Genomic DNA, 15,696 nt, shown 5'->3' on the forward strand with positions numbered 1-15,696 from the left:
TCTCAGAATTAAAGAAGCTTCAAGGTATCCACCTTTGAAACCAGAAGACCTAGGATTTGAATCCAGCTCTGTTTCAATGCAAAGAAAATACTTGAATATCCATTTGGGGCACAATAACTAGTTTTATCCTTTCTTGAATATGATCATACTTATGGCATGAACATACTGTCTTGTTTTACACAAATTGACAGTTGGTAGAAAATTTATGGAATGTTTCAGATGGAGTCTCCCACCTCTAGCCCTAAGAACAGTTGACTTCCAAAACATAGCCTAAAATGGGACTTGTTTCTGCATTTATGTTTAAAATGTATTTTAAAATCAAGAATCATAGACCCTTGGCTAAATCTCTAATTCTAATAAAATTCATTTTTTGGTATTGAATTTTGTGTGTTAGTTATTGTTGCTGTTTTGTTTTTTTAAAGACCTGAGCACCTCAATATATTTTCAGAGAAAAGAGTCTGAGCATTCTGCTACGAATCTGCTGGGTCTTGACACTGTAGATGATGGGGTTCATCAAAGGTGGAAAAAGGATGTAGATGTTGCCCATAAGTACATGGACCACAGGGGAGAGATGCTTGCCAAAACGGTGCATCATTGTGAGGCTAATGATAGGGATGTAGAACACGAGAACAGCACAAATGTGGGAGACACAAGTCTGAAATGATTTATGCCGCTCCTCCTGAGAGGCAATTACTAGCACTGACCTAAGAATCAGGAAATAGGAGTAAAGGATCAAAATAGCATCCAACAATAGTGTGAAAATGACCAGCATCAGGGCATAGTAGCTATTGAATCTTATATCTGAGCAAGCGAAGCGGAGAAGATCCTGGTGTAGGCAGAATGAGTGAGAGAGGATGTGGGAATGGCAGTAATGGAAAAATTTCAGATTGATGATGGGGGGTGTAATAAAGAAGAAACTCCTACCTACTATGGCGAGCCCAATTTTGAAAATCCTGGAATTAGTCAGAATGGAGGAATAACGCAGTGGATTACAAATAGCAACATACCTATCAAAGGCCATCGTAAGGAGAACAGAGGACTCCATGAAGGAAAGACCATGGATAAAATAGGACTGGGCAATGCAGGAATTCAGGCTGATTTCTCGAATGAACCCCCACAGGATCCCCAGCACTGTGTGGAATGTGGACAGCCCCATGCACAGGTCAGTGAGGGCCAGCATGGCCAGGAAGTAGAACATGGGTTGGTGCAGGCTGGGCTCTGTCCGGATCACATGTAGCACCATGCAATTGCCCGAAAGCACCATGGCATAGATGGTCAAAAAGGGAATGGAGATCCAGGGATACTGCTGCTCCAGGCCAGAAAATCCAGTGAGAAGAAAGGAGGAAGAATTCATGATAGGGCTTACCAAACCGGTAATTCTGGAACTGAGATACTTCTTCCGAGCAGAAAGGAAGTATTTTTCAAAAGAAATCCTCCAATTTCAGATGAGTAAGGTGAAATTTCTAAGTAAATGAAAATATACTTAAAGTTAATTAAGTTTACAAAGTATTAGATGAGTAACTCTCTTCTTTAGCCATGTATTATCTGCTATCTGGAAGAGAATAGTGTTCTCCTGATGTCATTTAAGAGCCATTATTCATCCACTGGCAAGATGCATAGATGTCCTTAGAAGCCACAAGCGAAAGCGAATAGACTAGAGGAAGCTAATTTTCAGAAAAGATATGTTACCTGGTATATTTTCCCAGAGGTTCTGGTAAAACGTGTACCTGTAAAATTGAGAGCTGAGGTTTTTAAAGTAATTATTAGTTTCTTCCCTCTAATTCATTAAGCATTGAAAATAAAGAGTAAGGATTGGCAGGGCAACTGGGTCGTTCAGTCAGTTGAGTGTCCAACTTCAGCTCAGGTCATGATCTTGCCGTTGGCGAGTTCGAGCCCTGTGTTGGCGAGTTCGAGCCCTGTGTTGGGCTCTGTGCTGACAGCTCAGAGCCTGGAGCCTGCTTCAGATTCTGTGTCTCCCTCTCTCTCTGCCCCTCCCCCACTCATACTCTGTCTCTCTTTGTCTCAAAAATAAATATAAACGTTAAAAAATTTTTTTTAAAGAGTAAGATTTAGCTTTTAAGTATCCAAAATCTGTTTAAATAGTCACTGTGTACCCATAGTTTTCCATTTTCTGCTGCTCTCCAAGTATATTTTTCCTCCAAATAGTACTTAGGGAAAGACGCTCCTGTTTTATTCCACTTCAGATAACATAGCCAAGAAGTACTTTTTGTTCTCCTGTGGTGATAAGTAGAGAGTAATATTTATGCAAGAGGCCTTTGGTGAGTGATTTCCCAGTAGAATTCTCACCCCCTGAGATGTTCAACTTATCTGTGCCCTTGTGATATGGAGACTTAGGTTGAAGACAGTCTCAGACACCAGCCCACTTAGTCATTTATTGAATCAGTAGGTTAAGTATTCATTTAATATACATTTATTGAACATATGAGCAGGGTTTTTTTTTTTTTTTTCTCTTCCCGAGAACCTACCATTCTAAAGATTCGAAAGAGGGCCAATGTCAGTTAAGTCCGGAATTTTAAAAAGCCTCATTACAACAGAATTGACTTGCTTCTTCCTCACATTGAGTTCTGCCCCTGGGAGTCATGATAAAAGGTTTAAGCCTCTTATAATGTAGGCAGATGTTTAAAAGTCCATACTGGCTTTTGTGTTTGATTTAATTGTTCTAACATGTTAAATTAGCCTCAGATTCTGACTTCATCTTGTGACCTATTTCCCATCTTTGTCATACTAGCCCACCAGGCAGCTCCTCAGGCTAACCTTCTTCTGAATGCACCCTGTTTCCCTGTGAGACCTTTTCTAGAATCCTGTCTATTGTTATTGCTTGCCCTGAACCCCTCTCCGCATTAGATAACTTAGCCTGCTATTTTTAATTGTCTCCTTCGTTGAATGATTGGAGTGTTTGCTTTTGGAAGACAAATCTGTTAGCCTCAGCCTCAAGCACTTACCTTCTTTTATTTCTCAAACACCATTTTTATTCTTTCATGAGATTTTCTTCCAAATATTCTTTCTGCCTAAGATGCTCTTTTCACAGAGATGGTCTTTCCCATCTTCTCCCCAACCTCTCCTCCGCTTTTAAAACCAGCCTGTCCCTTTCGTCTTCAATTCAACTATTACTTCTCAGGAAGCCCCTTAACTAAGACAGATTTCCCCTGCATATCTATTATTTGGGTAACCATATTTATCTTTATATAACTTGTTGAATTTACAATTTGATATTCATTAGCCTACATAAGAGACTAAGGTCTCTACTAAGTTCCCTGAGAGGGGGCATAGTGTTAATTTTTATTCACCATTGTAGCCTGAAATTTACACCTCAAAGTCCTCACCTCTCCTGTGAGCTCATACTCATGGATACAGCTGCCTACTTTGATATCTTCATCTGGATATTTCATCTCAAACTCAAATTATAACAAAAAATATTTGGTTTTCCTCATAAAATGCTTTCACCAATCACAATATTGCTTAAGAAAACTCTCAAGAATCTCTCAATTCTTCCCTTTCCTTCCCTTTCCTGGATATCAAATCCTTCATCTATTTCTATAGTTTCCACCCTAAAACATACCCAGAATGTGTCCACTTCTTACCTATACATTACACACTATCACTGTACTGGTAAACAACATCATCAACTGTTCCTTGGCTATTGTAATTGGCTAATTTACCAGCTAGATTTATTGTTTTGCACTTGCCCCCTAAAGTTGTATTCTCCCCAAAGAAACCAGATTGCTTTTCTGCAAACATCTACTGGATCACATGAGCTTATGTTAAACAAAACAAAGCAAAGCAAAACAAAACAAATGCCACTGATGGATTTTCATTGCTCTTAAAATAAAAAATAATTTATTTCTCATAGTCAGAAAACTTTAAATGATCTGACCCTCACAAACCTCTCCATCTACATCATAGACCACTGTTATTTTAGCTCCCTAATATCCAGGAATCTTTAATTCCTCAAAACAAATTAAGAGTATTCCTGCCTCAGAGTCTTTGTTCTTAATCTTCTCTCTGCTTAGAAAGATCTGTTTCAAGTATTTGCACAAAACCTCTTTTCTTCATTTAGGATTCTCCCGCTCCAGATGACATAGCCAACAATTACTTTTTCTTCTTTGGTAAAGTTCATTGTGGCTTCCTCAGAGGGGTTTTTGTAACCCACCAACATTTCTTCTTTCTCTCAAATAAGTTACTCTTAGCACAATACCCTGCTTTGTGTTTATACCACTTATTGTATGCTGATTTTCCATTAGATCTATTGGAAGTTCTGGAAGACCAGGAGCCATGTCTGGTTTATGCTCACTGAAACGCAAAATGAGGTTTAGCACCAAGTGGGCATTTAGCAAATAATTATTGAATTATTTGAATTAATTTATGAGTTAAGAGCTGCACAATTACAAAGGTATAAAAACAAGTTAGGATTGCCTGGGTGGATCAGTCAGCTAAGCATCCAATTCCTGATTTCAACTCAGGTCATGATCTCACAGTTTATGGGTTCAAGCTACATAGCCTGCTTGGGATTTCTCTCTCTCCCTCTCTCTCTATCCCTCCCTTGCTTGCATGTCTTCTCTCAAATAAATAAACACCAACATCAAAAAAAAAAAAAAAGAAAACAAGCTAAATTCAAATACATTGTAAAAAATGTTGTGAAATCTAAACACTCATATCTTGAAGTACACATCTGGCCCTTGCTAGCCATTTGCTACAAAATATGTGTCATCCTATGAAAGTTTTATATAATATGTAAAACAGATGCAGCACTAGGCATTCCTGCTGACCCTGAACACAATACTCAGAACCCAAATATGATTCTTATCATTCACAACCTGACCCAGACATGGAAGCTTGGCCATGGGATTGGTATCAAAAGATTGAAACATTCTGTGAGTATAGGCATACATTAAAAGCCATACTCTCATTCAAGCTTCTTCAGACTAGCCACGAAGGTTAATGGTGCTGCCTCAATGTTGGAGAATTTTTTTTAATTCTATTTTGAGATAGGGTGGAAATTAGGAGAAGATAGGGCTGACGAGATGAATAAATAAAGATTTCAAGAAGAAAGTGGTTAGATATGTCAGATGCACTGTATGCTCCATCTGTATCAACAAGGGAAAAAAGAATATCATTTCCCCAAACATCATGCTATGCTATGGTCCCTCAAAGTCAGTGTGTGTAATATTTCTTTCTGAATTTCTAGCAACCAGAACAATGCCAGGCACAAAATAAATAATTAGTGAGGACAAGCAGCAGTGAAGTTGAGTCGAGGGCAGTGGTAGGAGATTATGGGGCTGGCTCCGTACGCTTTGTCTGGAATGTTGATTTGGAAACCCTATCTGTGATCAAATTAAACAGACCGTTCTTTCAGAAGAGTCTTTTCTTACATCCTTTAATTCAAACTTACCTACATGTTCAGTTACCTCTGCATTTCTTTTATTTATTTTTTTTTCTGTTCTTTGGAAATGATCCTCTATTTGATTACTTGCTGCCTTTTTCTCAGATTAGGAAGGGTAATGACCAACAGTCTGTATTTACCCTAAAGGAATAAAGGAAGATTGTTGGATCTAAAAGTCAGAGCCTTTTCAGTATATTGAATAAAAAACATCTGTTTGCCAGGATAGTCCAGGTTTCTGCTTGTTTACTCATAGCATTATTTAATGACACTCATACACAACCTGCTTTGGACAATAAATTAAATGGTCTCATTCTTTGAGTAATCCCTCTAATGGTCCCATTTGGACACCAGAAGGGGGTAGAAGCAGCCCATTGAATTGTCCCCTCTTCAGGGATGCATAAAGCAAGTTTACTTTAGAACTGGGTAAGTGTAAGTGAGGCCAAGCCCTTCAGAGTCTTGGCATGGCTGAAGAAATAAGACCCTTCTATAACACTGATCCAAAAAACTGGGCGTTCAGGAGTTCTCAGTGTGTTAGCGTTGGAGGTGACTTATTTACCACAAACCCACAATAGGCTTAAAATCCCAGTTTACAGGGATGGTTAGTTACTATTATTCATTTTGTGAATATTCTCTTTATTATGTATTATTTATTTATCTATTCTTATTATATATTTCTTACTAATTGTATTATATAAGATGTCTATAAATAATAATCTCATTATAGTTAAAATATTGAAAAATGATTATCCATAATTTAGAACCATGATAAAAATTTAACTGTGGTCATTCTGGTGTTTGAGAAGTTTCTGTCAGGATTCTTATAGTTTGATTGTACTATGATTCAAATGATCTGTATCAAGGAAATTTATCTGTTTTAACGCTTCTTCTATATTTAAGACAATGTAAGAAAACTGAAATAAAAACCAGACATAATAAGATGTCAAACACTGAATGAAAGACAAAAAACAAGCGGAAGTGGTTGTAAGTGGCAACTAAATCTATCTTTAATCATACTAAAATAAGCAATTAATTTTTTTTGCGGGGGGAGAGTGTGTGCAAAAGTGGGAGAGAGGGGCAGAGGGAGAGAGACAGAGAGAGACACAGAGAGAGAGAGAGAGAGAGAGAGAGAGAGAGAGATTCTTAAGTAGTCTCCATGCTCAGCACCAAGCCTAATGAGGGACTCAATCTCAAAACACTGGGATTATGACCTGAGTTGAAGTCAAGAGTCAGATACTCAACCCACTGAGCAACCGAGCCCCAGCAGTTAATTTTTTTAGTATAAACACTGTAAGTGTTACAAATGTTTTTTTTTAATTTTTTTTAAATTTACATCCAAGTTAGTTAGTATATAGTGCAACAATGATTTCAGGAGTAGATTCCTCAATGCCCCTTACCCATTTAGCCCATCCCCCCCCTGCCACAAACCCTCCAGTAACCCTCTGTTTGTACTCCATATTTAAGAGTCTCTTATGTTTTGTCCACCTCCCTGTTTTTATATTATTTTTGTTTCCCTTCCCTTATGTTCATCTAGTTTGTCTCTTAAAGTTCTCATATGAGTGAAGTCATATGATGTTTGTCTTTCGCTGACTAATTTCACTTAGCATAATACCCTCCAGTTCTATCCATGTAGTTGCCAATGGCAAGATTTCATTCTTTTTGATTGCCGAGTAATACTCCATTATATATATATATATATATATATATATATATATATATATATCACATCTTCTTTATCCATTCATCCATCGATGGACATTGGGGCTCTTTCCATACTTTGGCTATTGTTGATAGTGCTACTATAAACATGGGGGTGCATGTGTCCCTTCGAAACAGCCCACCTGTATTCCTTGGATAAATACCTAGTAGTGCAATTGCTGGGTCATAAGGTAGTCCTATTTTTAATTTTTTGAGGAACCTCCATACCGTTCTCCAGAGTGGCTGCAACAGCTTGCATTGCCACCAACAATGCAAAAGAGATTCTCTTTCTCCAATCCTCACCAAAGTCTGTTGTTGCCTGAGTTGTTAATGTTAATGATTCTGACAGATGTAAGGAGGTATCTCATAGTGGTTTTGATTTGTATTTCCCTGATGATAAGTGATGTTGAGCATTTTTTAATGCGTCAGTTGGCCATCTGGATGTCTTCTTTGGAGAAGTGTCTATTCATGTCTTTTGCCCATTTCTTCGCTGGATTCTTTGTTTTGTGGGTGTTGAGTTTGATAAGTTCTTTATAGATTTTGGATACTAACCCTTTATCTGATATGTCATTCGCAAATATCTTCTCCCATTCTGTCAGTTGCCTTTTAGTTTTGCTGATCATTTCCATTGCTGTGCAGAAGCTTTTTATTTTGATGAGGTCCCAGTAGTTCATTTTGGCATTTGTTTCCCTTGCCTCCAGAGACGTGTTGAGTAAGAAGTTGCTGCAGCCAAGATAAAAGATGTTTTTGACTGGTTTCTCCTGGAGGATTTTGATGGCTTCCTGTCTTACATGTAGGTCTTTCATCCTTTTGAGTTTATTTTTGTGTATGGTGTAAGAAAGTAGTCCAGGTTCAGTCTTCTTCAGGTTGCTATCCAGTTTTCCCAGCACCACTTGCTGGAGAGACTGTCTTTATTCCACTGGATATTCTTTCCTGCTTTGTCAAAGATTAGTTTGCCATACGTTTGTGGATCCATTCCTGGGTTGTATATTCTGCTCCACTGATCTGAGTGTCTGTTCTTATGCCAGTACCATACTGTCTTGATGATTACAGTTTTGTAGTATAGCTTGAAGTCCAGGACTGTGATGCCTCCTGCTATGGTTTTCTTTTTCAAGATCGCTTTGGCTATTCAGGGTCTTTGCTGTTTCCATACAAATTTTAGGATTATTTGTTCTAGCTCTGTGAAGAATGCTGGTGGTACTTTGATAGGGATTGCATTGAATATGTAGATTGCTTTGGGTACTATCGACATTTTAACAATATTTGTTCTTCCTATCCAGGAGCATGGAATCTTTTTCCATTTTTTGGTGTCTTCTTCAATTTCTTTCATAAGCTTTCTATAGTTTTCAGTGTATAGATTTTTCACCTCTCTGGTTAGATTTATTCCTAGGTATTTTATGGTTTTTGGTGCAATTTTGAATGGGATTGATTCCTTGATTTCTCCTTTTGTTGCTTCATTTTTGGTGAATAGGAATGCAACCGATTACTGTGCCTTGATTTTATATCCTGCAATTTTGCTGAATTCATGAATCAGTTCTAGCAGTTTTTTGGTGGAATCCTTTGGGTTTTCCATATATAATATCATGTCATCTATGAAGAGTGAAAGTTTGACCTCCTCCTGGCTTATTTGGATGCCTTTTATGTCTTTGTGCTGTCCCTTGCAGAGGCTAAGACTTCAGTACTATGTTGAATAACAGTGGCAAGAGTGGACATCCCTGTCTTGTTCCTGACCTTAGAGGGAAAGCTCTCAGTTTTTCCCCATTGAGGATGATATTAGCTTTGGGTCGTTCATATATGGCTTCTATGATCTCGAGGTATGATCCTTCTATCCCTACTTTCTTTTTTTTCCCTTTTTTTAAAAATGAAATTTATTGTCAAATTGGTTTCCATAAAACACCCAGTGCTCATCCCAACAGGTGCCCTCCTCAATGCCCATCACCCACTTTCCCCTCCCTCCCAACCCCCATCATCCCTCAGTTTATTCTCAGTTTTTAAGAGTATCTTATGATTAGGCTCCCTCCCTCTCTTTTTTTTCCCTTCCCCTCCCCCAAGGTCTTCTGTTAAGTTTCTTAGGATCCACATAAGAGTGAAAACATATGGTATCTGTCTTTCTCTGTATGACTTATGTCACTTAGCATAACACTCTCCTGTTCCATCCATGTTGCTACAAAAGGCTATATTTCATTCTTCTCATTGCCACATACTATTCCATTGTGTATGTAAACCACAATTTCTTTATCCATTCATCAGTTGGTGGACATTTACTCTCCTTCCATAATTTGGCTATTGTTGAAAGTGCTGCTATAAACATTGGGGTACAAGGGCCCCTATCCCTCAGGACTCCTGTATCCCTTGGGTAAATTTCTAGTAGTGCTATTACTGGGTCCTAGGGCAGATCTATTTTTAATTTTTTGAGGAACCTCCACACTGTTTTCCAGAGCGGCTGCACCAGTTTGCATTCCTATCAACAGGGTAAGAGGGTTCCCATTTCTCCACATCCACTCCACACCTATAGTCTCCTGTTTTATTCATTTTAGCCACTCTGACTGGTGAGAGGTATTATCTCAGTGTGGTTTTGATTTGTATTTCCCTGATGAGGCGTGACATTGAGCATCTTTTCATGTGCCTTTTGGCCATCTGGATGTCTTCTTTAGAGAAGTGCCTATTCATGTTTTCTGCCCATTTCTTCATTGGATTATTTGTTTTTCGGGTGTGTAGTTTGGTGAGTTCTTCATAGATTTTGGATACTAGCCCTTTGTCTGATATGTCATTTGCAAATATCTTTTCCCATTCTGTTGGCTGCCTTTTAGTTTTGTTGTTTCCTTTTCAGTGCAGAAGCTGTTTATCTTCATGAGGTCCCAAGAGTTCATTTTTGCTTTTAATTCCCTTGCTTTTGGAGATGTGTCAAGTAAGAAATTGCTGCAGCTGAGGTCAGAGAGGTTTTTTTTCCTGCTTTCTCCTCTAGGGTTTTGATGGTTTCCTGTCTCAGGTCCTTTATCCATTTTGAGTTTATTTTTGTGAGTGGTGTTAGAAAGTGGTCTAGTTTCATTCTTCTGCATGTTGCTGTCCAGTTCTCCCAGCACCATTTGTTAAAGAGACTGTCTTTTTTCCATTGGATATTCTTTCTTGCTTTGTCAAAGATGAGTTGGCCATACGTTTGTGTGTCTAGTTCTGGGGTTTCTATTCTATTCCATTGGTCTGTGTGTCTGTTTTTGTGCCAATACCGTGCTGTCTTGATGATTACAGTTTTGTAGTAAAGGCTAAAGTATGGGATTATGATGTCTCCTGCTTTGGTCTTCTTCAATATTACTTTGGCTATTCAGGGTCTTTTGTGGTTCCATACAAATCTTACGATTGCTTGTTCTAGCTTTGAGAAGAATGTTGGTGCAATTTTGGTTGTTGTTTGATTGTTGCATTGAATGTGTAGATAGCTTTGGGTAGTATTGACATTTTAACAATATTTATTCTTCCAAAGCATGAGCACGGAATGTTCTTCCATTTCTTTGTATGTTCTTCAATTTCCTTCATAAGCTTTCTATAGTTTTCAGCATACAGATCTTTTACATCTTTGGTTAGGTTTATTCCTAGGTATTTTATGCTTCTTGGTGCAATTGTGAATGGGATCAGTTTCTTTATTTGTCTTTCTGGTGCTTCATTGTTAGTGTATAAGAATGCAACTGATTTCTGTACATTGATTTTGTATCCTGCAACTTTGCTGAATTCCTGTATCAGTTCTAGCAGACTTTTGGTGGAGTCTATCGGATTTTCCATGTATAATATCATGTCATCTGCAAAAAGTGAAAGCTTGACTTCATCTTTGCCAGTTTTGATGCCTTTGATTTTGTTTTGTTGTCTGATTGCTGATGCTAGCACTTCCAACACTGTATTAAACAACAGTGGTGAGACTGGATATCCCTGTCGTGTTTCTGATCTCAGGGGGAAAGCTCTCAGTTTTTCCACATTGAGGATGATATTAGCTGTGGGCTTTTCATAAATGGCTTCTATGATGTTTAAGTATGTTCCTTCTATCCCGACTTTCTCAAGGGTTTTTATTAAGGAAGGATGCTAAATTTTGTCAAAGGCCTTTTCTGCATTGATTGAGAGGATCATATGGTTCTTATCTTTTCTTTTATTAATGTGATGTATCACATTGATTGATGTGCGAATGTTGAACCAGCCCTGCATCCCAGGAATGAATCCCACTTGATCATGGTGAATAATTCTTTTTATATGCTGTTGAATTCGATTTGCTAGTATCTTGTTGAGAATTTTTGCATCCATGTTCATCAAGGATATTGGCCTGTAGTTCTCTTTTTTTACTGGGTCTCTGTCTGGTTTAGGAATCTAAGTAATGCTGGCTTCATAGAATGAGTCTGGAAGTTTTCCTTCCCTTTCTATTTTTTGGAGCAGCTTCAGAAGGATAGGTATTATCTCTGCTTTAAATGTCTGGTAGAATTCCCCAGGGAAGCCGTCTGGTCCAGGACTCTTATTTGTTGGGAGATTTTTGATAACTGATTCAATTTCTTCACTGGTTATGGGTCTGTTCAAGTTTTCTATTTCATCCTGTTTGAGTTTTGGAAGTGTGTGGGTACTTAGGAATTTGTCCATTTCTTCCAGGTTGTCCAGTTTGTTGGCATATAATTTTTCATAGCATTCCGTGATAATTGCTTTTATTTCTGAGGGATTGGTTGTAATAATTCCATTTTCTTTCATGATTTTATCTATTTGGGTCATCTCCCTTTTCTCTTTTAGAAGCCTGGCTAGAGATTTATCAATTTTGTTCATTTTTTTTCAAAAAACCAACTCTGGTGTCATTTATCTGCTCTACAGTCTTTTTTAGATACTATATTGTTTATTTCTGTTCTGATCTTTATTATTTCTCTTCTTCTGCTGGGTTTGGGGTGTCTTTGCTGTTCTGCTTCTAGTTTCTTATGTGTGCTGTTAGTTTTTGAATTTTGGATTTTTCTTGTTTGTTGAGATAGGCCTGGATTGCGATGTATTTTCCTCTCAGAAGTACCTTTGCTGCATCCCAAAGCGTTTGAATTGTTGTATTTTCATCTTCATTTGTTTCCACATATTTTTAAATTTCTTCTCTAATTGCCTGGTTGACCCATTCATTCTTTAGTAGGGTGTTCTTTAACTCCATGCTTTTGGAGGTTTTCCAGACTTCTTCCTGTTATTGATTTCAAGTTTCATAGCACTGTGGTCTGAAAGTGTGCATGGTATGATCTCAATTTTTGTATACTTATGAAGTATATGAAGTATATACTTATGAAGTATGTGACCCAGTATGTGGTCTATCTTGGAGAATGTTCCATGGGCATTCGAGAAGAAAGTATATTCTGGTGCCCTAGGATGCAGAGTTTTGTATATACATCTGTCAAGTCCATCTGATCCAATGTATCATTCAGGGCCCTTGTTTCTTTATTGATCCTGTGTCTAGATGATCTATGCATTGTTGTTAGTGGGGTATTAAAGTCCCCTACAATTACCACATTCTTATCAATAAGATTGCTTATGTTTGTGATTAATTGTTTTACATATTTGACGGCTGCTGATATCAGTGCATAGATATTTATAATTGTTACCTCTTCCTGATGGATAGACCCTGTAATTATTATATAATGCCCTTCTTCATCTCTTGTTACAGGTTTTAATTTAAAGTCTATTTTGTCTGATCTAAGTATGGCTATTCCAGCTTTCCTTTGACTTCCAGTAGCATGATAGATAGTTTTCCATCCCCTCACTTTCAATCTGAAGGTGTCCTCAGGTCTAAAATGAGTCTCCTGTAGACAGCAAATAGATGGGTCTTGTTTTTTTATCCATTCTGATACCCTATGTCTTTTGGTTGGAGCATTTAGTCCATTTACATTCAGTGTTATTACTGAAAGATGTGGGTTTGGAGTCATTGTGATTTCTGTAGGTTTCATGCTTGTAGTGATGTCTCTGGTACTTTGCAGTCCTTGAACATTTCACTCACAGAATCCCCCTTAGGATCTCTTTTCAGATGGTTGATTGGTGATGAATCCCTTCAGTTTTTGTTTGTTTGGGAAAACCTTTATCTCTCCTATTCTGAATGACAGACTTGCTGGATAAAGGATTTTCAGCTGCATATTTTTTCTGTTCAGCACATTGAAGATTTCCTGCCATTCATTTCTTGCCTGCCAAGTTTCAGTAGATAGGTCTGCCACTACTCTTATATGTCTACCTTTGTAAGTTAGAGCCTGTTTATCCCTAGCTGCTTTCAGAATTTTCTCTTTACCCGTGTATTTTGCCAGTTTCACTATATGTCGTGCAGAAGATCGATTCAAGTTATGTGTGAAGGGAGTTCTCTGTGCCTCTTGGATTTCAATGCTTTTTCCCTTCCCCAGATCAGGGAAGTTCTCAGGTATGATTTGTTCAAGTGCACCTTCAGCCCCTTTCTCTCTCTCTCCTTCCTCTGGAATTCCTATGATATGGATATTGTTCTGTGTGATTGCACCACTTAGTTCTCTAATTCTCCCCTCATACTCCTGGATTGTTTTATCTCTCTTTTTCTCAACTTCCTCTTTTTCCATAATTTTACCTTCTAATTCAACTATTCTCTCCTCTGCTTCTTCAATCCTTGCTCTAACTGCCTCAAGTTTATTTTATACCTCATTTACAGCATTTTTTAGCTCCTCATGACTATTTCTTAGTTTCTTGATCTCTGTAGCAATAGATTCTCTGCTGTCCTCTATGCTTTTTTCAAGCTCAGTGATTAATTTTATGACTATTATTCTAAATTCTTGTTCTATTATATTACTTAAATCGTTTTCAATCAATTCATTAGCTGTCACTACTTCCTGGAGTTTCTTTTGAGGAGAATTCTTCCGTTTTGTCATTTTGGGTAGTCCCTGCAGTGGCGTGGAACTGCAGGGCACTTCCCCTGTGCTGTCCTGAGTAACTTGTGTTGGTGGGGGGCCACAGTCAGACCTGATGTCTGCCCCCAGCTCACCGCTGGGGCCAGTCAAACTGGTGTGTACCTTATCTTCCCTTCTCCCAGGGGCAGGACTCACTGTGGAGTGGTGTGGCCCTGTCTGGGCTACTTGCACACTGCCAGGCATGCGGTGCTGCTTCCATGGGATCTGGCCTAGGGCGTATTAGCCGGGTTGGATCCTTAAGGTGCACAGGGGTGGGAGAGGCAGGCTTAGCTCGCTTTGCCATCAGTGGTCCCCTGCAGGAGGGGACCTGCAGCACCGGAGGGAGGCAGGTCTAGAGGAGGGATGGATCCACAGAAGCACAGCATTGGGCGCTTGCACAGTGCAAGCAAGTTCAATGATGGGAACTGGCTCCCTTTGGAATTTCGGCTGGGGGATGGGAGAGGGAGATGATGCTTGCCAGTGCCTTTGTTCCACCAGCGAGCTGAGCTCTGTCTTCCAGGGCTCAACAACTCTCCCTCCCATTGTCCTTTCTCCCTCTCCACTCTCCGAGAGCAGAGCTATTGACTTTTAACATTCCAGATGTTAACTCCCCCTGGCTGTCAGAACTCATGAAGTCTGGTGCCTCCGCTTTTGCAAGCCAGACTTCAGGGGCTCTGCCTTGCCAGGCGGGCTGCCCTTCCACTGCCCCAGCTCCCTCCCACCAGTCTGTGTACCATGCACTGCGTCTCCTTCCTTGCTACCCTCTTCCATGGGCCTCTTGTCTACACTTGGCTCTGGAGTGTCTGTTCTGCTAGCCTTCTGCCAGTTTTCTGGGTTATTTATGCAGATGTGGGTGGAATCTAAGTGATCAGCAGGATGAGGTGAGCCCAGCATCCTCCTATGCCGCCATCTTCCCAGGTCTCCTATCCTTACTTTCTTAAGGGTTTTTATCAAGAAAGGATGCTGTATTTTGTCAAACGCTTCCTCTGTATCTATTGAGAGGATCATATGGTTCTTGTTCTTTCTTTTATTGATGTGATGAATCACATTTATTGTTTTGCGGATATGGAACCAGCCCTGCATTCCAGGTATAAATTCCGCTTGGTAGTGGTGAATAATTGTTTTAATGTATTGTTGGATCCGGTTGGCTAATATCTTGTTGAGGATTTTTGCATCCATGTTCATCAGGGAAAATGGTCTATAGTTCTCCTTTTCAGTGGGGTCTCTGGTTTTGGAATCAAGGTAATGCTGGCCTCAGAGAAAGTTTGGAAGTTTTCCTTCCATTTCTATTTTTTGGAACAGCTTCAAGAGAATAGGTGTTAACTCTTCCTTAAATGTTTGGTAGAATTCCCCTGGAAAGCCATCTGGCCCTGGACTCTTGTTTTTTGGGAAATTTTTGATTACTAATTTGATTTCTTTACTGGTTATGGGTCTGCTCAAATTTTCTATTTCTTCCTGTTTCAGTTTTCATAGTGTATATGTTTCTAGGGAAAAAAAAAATTGAATAAATGATGCTAGATCCTAGGTGTGTTTGGGTCTGCGTGTTGAAAGTGGCTTGTTCGATTAGAGAAAAAAGGGGGAAAAAAGAAATCATTTGAAAATTTGAAAAAATGAATACACTAAAGTAGACTAAAATGAAATGATAGAAGTAAAATAAAATTTGAACAAATTTACAAAAAAGCAAAAAATATAGTAGAAAAAATTCTAGAAAAATATTTT

The 15,696-nt window shown here is 38.8% G+C and overlaps 1 protein-coding gene across 1 annotated transcript; it reads right to left on the reverse strand.

Annotated features, from left to right (window-relative positions):
* Positions 1–433: 433 nt before the first annotated feature.
* Positions 434–2,687, reverse strand: LOC101097913 (olfactory receptor 51V1). The gene is made up of 2 exons (XM_023239716.2): positions 2,655–2,687; positions 434–1,396 (listed from the first exon to the last, which is right to left on the reverse strand). The coding sequence occupies exons 1-2, from the start codon at positions 2,685–2,687 to the stop codon at positions 434–436; spliced, it is 996 nt and encodes a 331-aa protein (XP_023095484.2).
* Positions 2,688–15,696: the final 13,009 nt, after the last annotated feature.

This window comes from Felis catus, chromosome D1 (assembly GCF_018350175.1).
Source record: "Felis catus isolate Fca126 chromosome D1, F.catus_Fca126_mat1.0, whole genome shotgun sequence".
Taxonomy (NCBI): Eukaryota; Metazoa; Chordata; class Mammalia; order Carnivora; family Felidae; genus Felis; species Felis catus.

Bases quoted from the DNA above. Each gene is read 5' to 3' on its own strand.
- LOC101097913 (XM_023239716.2), bottom strand. From the start codon at position 2,687: ATGTTAGAACAATTAAATCAAACACAAAAGCCA. The intron at 1,397-2,654 runs GTATGGACTTTT...TCTGCTCGGAAG, and splicing joins TAAATCAAACACAAAAGCCA to AAGTATCTCAGTTCCAGAAT.